General features: G+C 41.4%; 1 gene segment (V, D, J or C); it reads right to left on the bottom strand.

The window, feature by feature from the left end:
* Nucleotides 1–3428: 3428 nt before the first annotated feature.
* On the bottom strand, nucleotides 3429–3990 carry LOC110499928. The segment is given in 2 exon segments: nucleotides 3429–3776; nucleotides 3903–3990. Coding segments are annotated over 2 exon segments (396 nt in total).
* Between the last annotated feature and the right edge of the window lie 7357 nt (nucleotides 3991–11347).

Below are 11347 nucleotides of genomic sequence, written 5' to 3'. Positions count from 1 at the left end.
ATACAGTTTTATATCTTTATGTTTGAAGCCTGAAATGTGGCAAAAGGTCGCAAAGTTCAAGGGGGCCGAATACTTTCGCAAGGCACTGCATACGAAATGCTTCATTCTGGTTTTAGACCCCATCATAGCACTGAGACTGCACTTGTGAAGGTGGTAAATGACCTTTTAATGGCATCAGACCGAGGCTCTGCATCTGCTCTCGTGCTCCTAGACCTTAGTGCTGCTTTTGATACCATCGATCACCACATTCTTTTGGAGAGATTGGAAACCCAAATTGGTCTACACGGACAAGTTCTGGCCTGGTTTAGATCTTATCTGTCGGAAAGATATCAGTTTGTCTCTGTGAATGGTTTGTCCTCTGACAAATCAACTGTAAATTTCGGTGTTCCTCAAGGTTCCCTTTTAGGACCACTATTGTTTTCACTATATATTTTACCTCTTGGGGATGTCATTCGAAAACATAATGTTAACTTTCACTGCTATGCGGATGACACACAGCTGTACATTTCAATGAAACATGGTGAAGCCCCAAAATTGCCCTCGCTAGAAGCATGTGTTTCACACATAAGGAAGTGGATGGCTGCAAACTTTCTACTTTTAAACTCGGACAAAACAGAGATGCTTGTTCTAGGTCCCAAGAAACAAAGAGATCTTCTGTTGAATCTGACAATTAATCTTAATGGTTGTACAGTCGTCTCAAATAAAACTGTGAAGAACCTCTGCGTTACTCTGGACCCGGATCTCTCTTTTGAAGAACATATCAAGACCATTTCAAAGACAGCTTTTTTCCAACTACGTAACATTGCAAAAATCAGAAACTTTCTGTCCAGAAATGATGCAGAAAAATTAATCCATGCTTTTGTCACTTCTAGGTTAGACTAATGCAATGCTCTACTTTCCGGCTACCCGGATAAAGCACTAAATAAACTTCAGTTAGTGCTAAATACGGCTGCTAGGAATACTGACTAGAACCAAAAAATGTGATCATATTACTCCAGTGCTAGCGTCCCTACACTGGCTTCCTGTCAAAGCAAGGGCTGATTTCAAGGTTTTACTGCTAACCTACAAAGCATTACATGGGCTTGCTCCTACCTATCTCTCTGATTTGGTCCTGCCGTACATACCTACACGTACGCTACGGTCACAAGACGCAGGCCTCCTAATTGTCCCTAGAATTTCTAAGCAAACAGATGGAGGCAGGGCTTTCTCCTATAGAGCTCCATTTTTATGGAACGGTCTGCCTACCCATTTCAGAGACGCAAACTCGGTCTCAACCTTTAAGTCTTTACTGAAGACTCATCTCTTCAGTGGGTCATATGTAGTCTGGCCCAGGAGTGGGAAGGTGAACGGAAAGGCTCTGGAGCAACGAACCGCCCTTGCTGTCTCTGCCTGGCCGGTTCCCCTCTTTCCACTGGGATTCTCTGCCTCTAACCCTATTACATGGGCTGAGTCACTGGCTTACTGGGGCTCTCTCATACCGTCCCTGGGAGGGGTGCGTCACCTGAGTGGGTTGAGTCACTGATGTGATCATCCTGTCTGGGTTGGCGCCCCCCCTTGGGTTGTGCCGTGGCGGAGATCTTTGTGGGCTATACTCAGCCTTGTCTCAGGATGGTAAGTTGGTGGTTGAAGATATCCCTCTAGTGGTGTGGGGGCTGTGCTTTGGCAAAGTGGGTGGGGTTATATCCTTCCTATTTGGCCCTGTCCGGGGGTGTCCTCGGATGGGGCCACAGTGTCTCCTGACCCCTCCTGTCTCAGCCTCCAGTATTTATGCTGCAGTAGTTTGTGTCGGGGGGCTAGGGTCAGTTTGTTATATCTGGAGTACTTCTCCTGTCCTATTCGGTGTCCTGTGTGAATTTAATTATGCTCTCTCTAATTCTCTCTTTCTCTCTTTCTTTCTCTCTCTCGGATGACCTGAGCCCTAGGACCATGCCTCAGGACTACCTGACATGATGACTCCTTGCTGTCCCCAGTCCACCTGGCCGTGCTGCTGCTCCAGTTTAAACTGTTCTGCCTTATTATTATTGGACCATGCTGGTCATTTATGAACATTTGAGCATCTTGGCCATGTTCTGTTATAATCTCCACCCGGCACAGCCAGAAGAGGACTGGCCACCCCACATAACCTGGTTCCTCTCTAGGTTTCTTCCTAGGTTTTGGCCTTTCTGGGGAGTTTTTCCTAGCCACCGTGCTAGGAAAAACAAAAGTCATGGTTGTTGTGAGTTCTGTTGTCCTGAAGGACAGCTCTCAGTCATGAAGTGTTAAACTCACAGGGCTATAAACACTCCCAGAGCACTGCAGCATGTGCTGCTAATGCAAAGTGTCCTATATCTGGGGGCTCACAATTGACCCAGAGTCGTCAGCGTTTTTGCCGGGGTAGACCGTCATTGTAAATAAGATTTTGTTCTTAATAACTGACTTGCCTAGTTAAATAAAGGTTAAATAAAACAATTAAATATGTAAATAGTCTTCCTGGACAGTCAAACTGATATGATGTAGAAACCTGATAGCTATGTAATGACCGACATGGTCTCTGATATAAGTGCTGAATAAGGACTGATATATTGATTATAGACTATCTACAAATGGAGCATATTGTTATTAATGTGTTATTTGACCAGATAGTAGCTGCTTTCTGTCTCCCTCCAGTGGTCAGGCTCAGTAACTGCAGTCTGTGTGTGGACTGTGATGCTGCTGACTGACTCAGATCTAAAAGGGAGATTACCAGAGCTCTGACATCTCCAGTCTCCTGCTTCACCTGCTGCTCTCTGGAACTACCACAGTGGTGTGAGGGAGGATGTATGGGTAATGTTTAGGGCTTTATTGTATATCTTTGAATCAGTGCTGAAGTGCTGAATGAGGACTGATATATTGATTATAGACATCTACAAATGGAGCATATTGTTATTACTGTGTTATTAGACCAGATAGTAGCTGCTTTATGTCTCCCTCCAGTGGTCAGGCTCAGTAACTGCAGTCTGTGATACAGCTGACTGACTGATCTAAAAGGGAGATCTCCAGAGCTCTGACGTCTCTAGTCTCCTGCATCACCTGCTGCTCTCTGGAACTTCCACAGTAGTGTGAGGGAGGATGTATGGGTAATGTTTAGTGGCTTTATTGTATCTGTTTGAATCATGTTGATTGAATTCTAGCTTTTCAAAACATAAGTCATCTTTAGGGGTTTTGATAATTGCACAATATCTCCATTCAGATTGGTTGATGGTTACTTAACAGAGTCAACATGTAGTTAATGTTCAGGAGAAACATTTAGTGGTCAGTTATGATGTAAGGTCTTCTAGACATAGCTCTAGTTTGACTCTATTGTTGTTCAGCTCTACTACACACTGTGTCATTGTACTGGACCATCTCCTCCCCTCAGCACCTGCAGTAGGTCCCAGCTGTATCAGTACCATCACTGTGCAGTCTGACTGAGGGAGGTTTTTGTACGGCTCTGTATCACTGTGTGAACACCCAGACACTGTTGGAGTAGTGTGCACTCTGACAGTAGTAATCTCCTGCATCTTCAGCCTGGACTCCACTGATGGTCAGAGTGAAGTCAGTCCCAGATCCACTACCACTGAATCTAGATGGAGTCCCAGTGAACTTGTTGTTTATCTTATAAATGAGGAGTTTAGGAGCTTCTCCAGGTCTCTGTTGGTACCAGTGCAGGTAATTACTGTATATATCACTGCTGAGTTTACAGCCAATGTTGACCGTCTCTCCATTGCCATCAGCTTTCACTGCAGGTGTCTGAGTCAGAGTGTACTGTCCTCTGGATTCTGAATATTGAATGGTGAGAGAAACAAACAAAACATATCTGAAATGATGTAATTAATACATTATTATGAGATAATCATGCATTACTTACTCAATTATTGTTACTTAGATAATCATAATTCTTATACCTTGTATGTAGAAGACAAGTGTCCAGATGAATATGGTGATAAAAGTCATGGTTGTTGTGGGTTCTGTTGTCATGAAGAACAGCTCTCAGTCATGAAGTGTTAAACTCACAGGGATATAAATGCTCTTAGAGCAGCAGGACAGATGCACTATGCAAATGAATGTTTCAAATCTTTATCAGTTTCCAAGTAGTATCCCATCAGTATATATTTTGTCCCGCATGAGCTTTCTTTTAGAACAACTAGGTGGTGCTTATATTTGTCCTATTTCACGCATGTGTAAATTAAAAATGTTTATGTTTTTATATCCCAACTCCCCCTGAGACAGCCTCAGAGAGTGGGGTCACAGCCCAGATCTGCCATTATCAACTGCGACCCTGGAGCAATTAGGGTTAAGTGCCTTGCTAAAGGGAACATCGACAGATGTTTCACCGTGTCGGCCTGGGGATTTGAACGAGCAACCTTTCAGTTACTAGCGCAACGCTCTAACCGCTAGCTACATGTCGCCCCTTTAATAACATCAAACAGCAACTGTTTACTCAGATCCCTAATGTATGGTAACTTTTATGTCACACCACCATTATATTATTATTCTGATGATGATCAGATATAATGAACTGTCTGTTCACTCATGCTCGGTCTCTCATGTAAGTTCCTCTAATCAGTTAGTGAACACTTCTCTAAACTAAAGCTGGTGGGATTCCTCTGGTAGTGTTGTCTGTCCTCTGTGACTTTACCACCACTGTTAAATCTGAGATCAGCATGTTTAATAAAGGAATATACAACATGGATCACTATCACTACTGCTGCTGCTGTTGTCTTTCATATGGACAATATGGAGGAATACTAGCAACACTGATCTGATGCTGGACTGTACCTCCAGACTAGGAGAACCTGATACACAGAGGAAGGAAAAATACTACTATCTGGATTTAAGATACAATTCATATTTGTATTATCTAGAAACAGCTAATATGAAGTGTTTGTTCTACCTGGAAGATGGTAAAGTGTATTAGTGTTGACTATGATTCTGTATGAGTGATCTACACTGTAACAGCTGCAGCATCACAACACAGAGAGGTTTTTGTACCAGCAGTAATAGTGTAATGAACACGATGGGGTCCAAAAAGGCAACAGTACAGGCAGCGACAAGGCTAGGAATGTAGTCCAGGAGAGCAGGCAAGAGGTTGATAACAGGAAATCCGTTAACAGGCTGAAGTACAGGCAGGGAATAGGCAAAAGGCATCGTTAGTGAGGCAGGCCAAAAACTATCATACACAGGACTGAATACGTGACAAACAGAGCTCTGAATAGAAGTGTGTCACAAAACAAACAATACCTCACAATGACGGGGTGAAAAGAACTGAACTAAGTAGTGTGTGTAAATGACATACAGGTGTGTGAACAGAATTCAGGTGATTGGGATCTGGACAGTGAGCTAGAGGGGATCTAGGTGTTTGAGAGTGTGAGTTGGAAGCAGACGTTACAAATAGGGATTGTATCACAGTGGTACACTTTTGGTAGCGGCACCAGGCTAGATGTTGGAAGTAAGTAAACAGCAAAATGTATCATTTTATTCACTTTTGTTGTCGTGAGTCAATACTTTTGAATGAGCCTTCTTTCAAATAACATTTTATTGAATCAAAATGCTAAATTATAAGTTTGTATGTATGGTTTGTATGATTGCAGACTATAATTCCCAATTCTGGTATAATAACTAATAGTATTGTATATAGTATTCATCATTGTTGCATTCTGTTCATGGTAGACTTCACTGTTAGTGTGAAGACAAAGGATCTCAGTTATGGTTGTAACTGACTTGATAATGCAACATGGATGATATGTGATGTAAATACTATTAATATGACTTGGCTGTTCTGATCAGATCCATTCCTAAACAATATCTAAATAACATGTATAACTGACACCATATGACTAGTAACTCTAGTTATTTAACCACTTTATACTTGTTTGGACCAAGGCAGGAGAGGTGACCTGTGAAGCCCAGCAGAAATCCCAGGCTGTTGGTTCCTCTGCTTTGACTGTTCTGTTCTGTTCTGAGATCAGATGTTCTCTGCCTTATTGATCACTGACATGTAGACTAACAGGGGGCTTTGCTTGAGTTCATGTGTCAATCCTCTCTGTAGACTGAGATTGAATCGGTGTTAGATTTGATGAGTTCTGTTTTGTTACTATTAGATACTGTAGGAATGTTTGCTTTGATGCTTTGATGAATAGATGAAAATAAAGATTTCCCTTTGGAACACATATTTCTGTCTCTTTTAATAATTTGACTGCAGTCTTAAATGTTGTTGAATGGTATAGACATAAATTAATAAAGTCTGATTCACAGTTTCTTTGAAAAATATCAGAACTAAATGTCATTGCTTAGTTATTTATGTTCTCACTTGAAACCACCTCATCTTCAACCAGCAAATCAAATCAAATGTTACTAATCACATGCGCCGAATACAACAGATGTAGACCTTACAGAGAAATGCTTACTTACGAGAGCCCTAACCAACAACACAGCTTTAAAAGTACGGATAAGAGATAAAAGTAACAAGTAATTAAAGAGCAGCAGTAAAATAACAATAGTTAGACTATATACAGGGGGGAACCGATACAGACCTTCTGCCTATTGGCTGTCTCGTCATTGTCGGTGATCAGGCCTACCAATGTTGTGTCGTCGGCAAACTTAATTTATGGTGTTGGCATCATGCTTGGCCATGCAGTCATGGGTGAACAGGGAGTACAGGAGGTGACTGAGCACGCACCCCTGAGGGGTCCTCGTGCTGAGAATCAGTGTTGCAGATGTGTTGTTACCTACCCTTACCACCTGGGGGCTGCCGGTCAGGTTGTCTAGGATCCAGTTGCAAAGGGAAGTGTTTATTCCGATGGTCCTTAGCTTATTAATGAGCTTTGAGGGCACTATGGTGTTGAAAGATGAGCTGTAGTCAATGAATAGCATTCTCACATAAGTGTTCCTTTTGTCCAGGTGGGAAAGGGCAGTGTGGAGTGCAATAGAGATTGCATCATCTGTGGATCTGTTGGGGCGGTATGCAAATTAGAGTGGGTCTAGGGTTGCTGGGATGATGGTGTAGATGTGAGCCGTGACCAGCCTTTCAAAGCAATTCATGGCTACAGATGTGAGTGCTACGAGTTGGTAGTCCTTTAGGCAGGTTACCTTAGTGTTTTTGGGCACAGTCACTATGGTGGTCTGCTTGAAACATGTTGGTATTACAGACTCAGACAGAGAGAGGTTGAAAGTGTCAGTGAAGAGACTTGCCAGTTGGTCAGCGCATGCTCGCAGTACACGTCCTGGTAAAAATGTTGACCTGTTTAAAGGTCTTACTCACATCGGCTGCAGAGAGCATGATCACACAGCCTTCCATGACAGTTGGTGCTCTCATGCATGTTTCAATGTTATTTGCCTCGAAGCGAGCATAGAAGTTATTTAGCTCATCTGGTAGGCTCGTGTCACTGTGCAGCACTCAGCTGTGCTTCTGTTTGTAGTCTGTAATGGTTTGCAAGTACTGCCACATCCGTCTAGCGTCAGAGCCAGTGTAGTACAATTCGATCTTAGTCCTGTATTGACGCTTTGCCAATTTGATGGTTTGTCGGATGGCATAGCAGGATTTCTTATAAGCTTCCCGGTTAGAGTCCTGCTCCTTGAAAGCGGAAGCTCTAGCCTTTAGCTCAGTGCGAATGTTGCCTGCAATCCATGGTTTCTGGTTAGGGTTTGTACATACGGTCACTGTGAGGATGACGTCATCAATGCACTTATTGATGAAGCCAATGACAGATGTGGTGTACTCCTCAATGCCACTGAAGGAATCCCGGAACATATTCCAGTCTGTGCCAGCAAACAGTCCTGTTGCTTAGAATCTGCTTCATCTGACCACGTTTTTATTGATCAAGTCACTGGTGCTTCCTGCTTTAATTTTAGCTTGTACGCAGGAATCAGGAGGATAGAATTATGGTCAGATTTGCCAAAAGGAGGGCAAGGGAGGGTTTTGCATGCGTCTCTGTATGCGGAGTAAAGATGGTCCAGAGGTCTTTTTCCCCTTGTTGCACATTTAACAGGAGAGGTCTAGATACTACAATGTTAACAGATTAACAGGAGAGGTCTAGATACTACAATGATAACAGATTAACAGGAGAGGTCTAGATACTACAATGTTAACAGGTTAACAGGAGAGGTCTAGAAACTACCATGTTAACAGATTAAATCAAATCAAATTTATTTATATAGCCCTTCGTACATCAGCTGATATCTCAAAGTGCTGTACAGAAACCCAGCCTAAAACCCTAAACAGCAAGCAATGCAGGTGTAGAAGCACGGTGGCTAGGAAAAACTCCCTAGAAAGGCCAAAACCTAGGAAGAAACCTAGAGAGGAACCAGGCTATGTGGGGTGGCCAGTCCTCTTCTGGCTGTGCCGGGTGGAGATTATAACATAACATGGTCAAGATGTTCAAATGTTCATAAATGACCAGCATGGTCGAATAATAATAAGGCAGAACAGTTGAAACTGGAGCAGCAGCACAGTCAGGTGGACTGGGGACAGCAAGGAGTCATCATGTCAGGTATTCCTGGGGCATGGTCCTAGGGCTCAGGTCCTCCGAGAGAGAGAAAGAAAGAGAGAATTAGAGAGAGCATATGTGGGATGGCCAGTCCTCTTCTGGCTGTGCCGGGTGGAGATTATAACAGAACATGGCCAAGATGTTCAAATGTTCATAAATGACCAGCATGGTCGAATAATAATAAGGCAGAACAGTTGAAACTGGAGCAGCAGCACGGCCAGGTGGACTGGGGACAGCAAGGAGTCATCATGTCAGGTAGTCCTGGGGCATGGTCCTAGAGCTCAGGTCCTCCGAGAGAGAGAAAGAGAGAAGGAGAGAATTAGAGAACGCACACTTAGATTCACACAGGACACCGAATAGGACAGTAGAAGTTCTCCAGATATAACAAACTGACCCTAGCCCCCCGACACATAAACTACTGCAGCATAAATACTGGAGGCTGAGACAGGAGGGGTCTTGATACTACAATGTTAACAGGTTAACAGGAGAGGTCTAGATACTACAATGTTAACAGAAGAGGTCTAGATACTACAATGTTAACAGGTTAACAGGAGAGGACTAGATACTACAATGTTAACAGATTAACAGGAGAGGTCTAGATACTACAATGTTAACATATTAACAGGAGAGGTCTAGATACTACAATGTTAACAGATTAACAGGAGAAGTCTACATACTACAATGTTAAAAGGTTAACAGATGAGGTCTAGATACTACAATGTTAACAGATTAACATGAGAGGTCTAAATACTACAATATTAACATTATAACAGGAGAGGTCTAGATACTACAATGTTAACAGATTAACAGGAGAGGTCTAGATACTACAATGTTAACAGGTTAACAGATGAGGTCTAGATACTACAATGTTAACAGATTAACAGGAGAGGTCTAGATACTACAATGTTAACACATTAACAGGAGAGGTCTAGATACTACAATGTTAACAGATTAACAGGAGAGGTCTAGATACTACAATGTTAACAGATTAACAGGAGAGGTCTAGATACTACAATGTTAACAGATTAACAGGAGAGGTCTAGATAATACAATGTTAACAGATTAACAGGAGAGGTCTAGACACTACAATGTTAACAGATTAACAGGAGAGGTCTAGATACTACAATGTTAACAGATTGACAGGAGAGGTCTATAGATACTACAATGTTAACAGGTTAACAGGATAGGTCTAGATAGTACGTTACCAGATTACCAGGAGAGGTCTAGATACTACCATGTTAACAGATTAACAGGAGAGGTCTAGATACTACAATGTTAACAGATTAACAGGAGAGGTCTAGATACTACCATGTTAACAGATTAACAGGAGAGGTCTAGATACTACAATGTTAACAGATTAACAGGAGAGGTCTAGATACTACAATGTTAACAGATTAACAGGAGAGGTCTTGATACTACAATGTTAACAGGTTAACAGATGAGGTCTAGATACTACAATGTTAACAGATTAACAGGAGAGGTCTTGATACTACAATGTTAACAGGTTAACAGGAGAGGTTGAGATACTACAATGTTAACAGGTTAACAGGAGAGGTATTGATACTACAATGTTAACAGGTTAACAGGAGAGGTCTAGATACTACAATGTTAACAGATTAACAGGAGAGGTCTTGATACTACAATGTTAACAGGTTAACAGGAGATGTCTAGATACTTCAATGTTAACAGATTAACAGGAGAGGTCTTGATACTACAATGTTAACAGATTAACAGGAGAGGTCTAGATACCACAATGTTAACAGATTAACAGGAGAGGTCTAGATACTACAATGTTAACAGATTAACAGGAGAGGTCTTGATACTACAATGTTAACAGGTTAACAGGAGATGTCTAGATACTACAATGTTAACAGGTTAACAGGATAGGTCTAGATAGTACGTTACCAGATTAACAGGAGAGGTCTAGATACTAAAATGTTAACAGATTAACAGGAGAGGTCTAGATACTACAATGTTAACAGATTAACAGGAGAGGTGTAGATACTACAATTTTAACAGATTAACAGGAGAGTTCTAGATATTACAATGTTAACATATTAACAGGAGAGGTCTTGATACTACAATGTTAACAGGTTAACAGGAGAGGTCTAGATACTACAATGTTAACAGATTAACAGGAGAGGTCTAGATACTACAATGTTAACAGATTAACAGGAGAGGTCTAGATACTACAATGTTAACAGATTGACAGGAGAGGTCTATAGATACTACAATGTTAACAGGTTAACAGAATAGGTCTAGATAGTACGTTACCAGATTAACAGGAGAGGTCTAGATACTACAATGTTAACAGATTAACAGGAGAGGTCTTGATACTACAATGTTAACAGGTTAACAGGAGATGTCTTGATACTACAATGTTGACAGGTTAACAGGATAGGTCTTGATACTACAATGTTAACAGGTTAACAGGAGAGGTATTGATACTTCAATGTTAACAGATTAACAGGAGAGGTCTTGATACTACAATGTTAACAGATTAACAGGAGAGGTCTAGATACTACAATGTTAACAGATTAACAGGAGAGGTCTTGATACTACAATGTTAACAGGTTAACAGGAGATGTCTAGATACTACAATGTTAACAGGTTAACAGGATAGGTCTAGATAGTACGTTACCAGATTAACAGGAGAGGTCTAGATACTACAATGTTAACAGGTTAACAGGAGAGGTCTACATACTACAATGTTAACAGAAGAGGTCTAGATACTACAATGTTAACAGATTAACAGGAAAGGTCTAGATAATACAATGTTAACATTTTAACAGGAGAGGTCTAGATACTACAATGTTAACAGATTAACAGGAGAAGTCTACATACTACAATGTTAAAAGGTTAAC

Source organism: Oncorhynchus mykiss, chromosome 21 (genome assembly GCF_013265735.2).
Source record: "Oncorhynchus mykiss isolate Arlee chromosome 21, USDA_OmykA_1.1, whole genome shotgun sequence".
NCBI classification, from domain to species: domain Eukaryota; kingdom Metazoa; phylum Chordata; class Actinopteri; order Salmoniformes; family Salmonidae; genus Oncorhynchus; species Oncorhynchus mykiss.
Note: the sequence above shows the minus strand (reverse complement) of the source record. Positions and strands in the feature narration are given on the sequence as shown.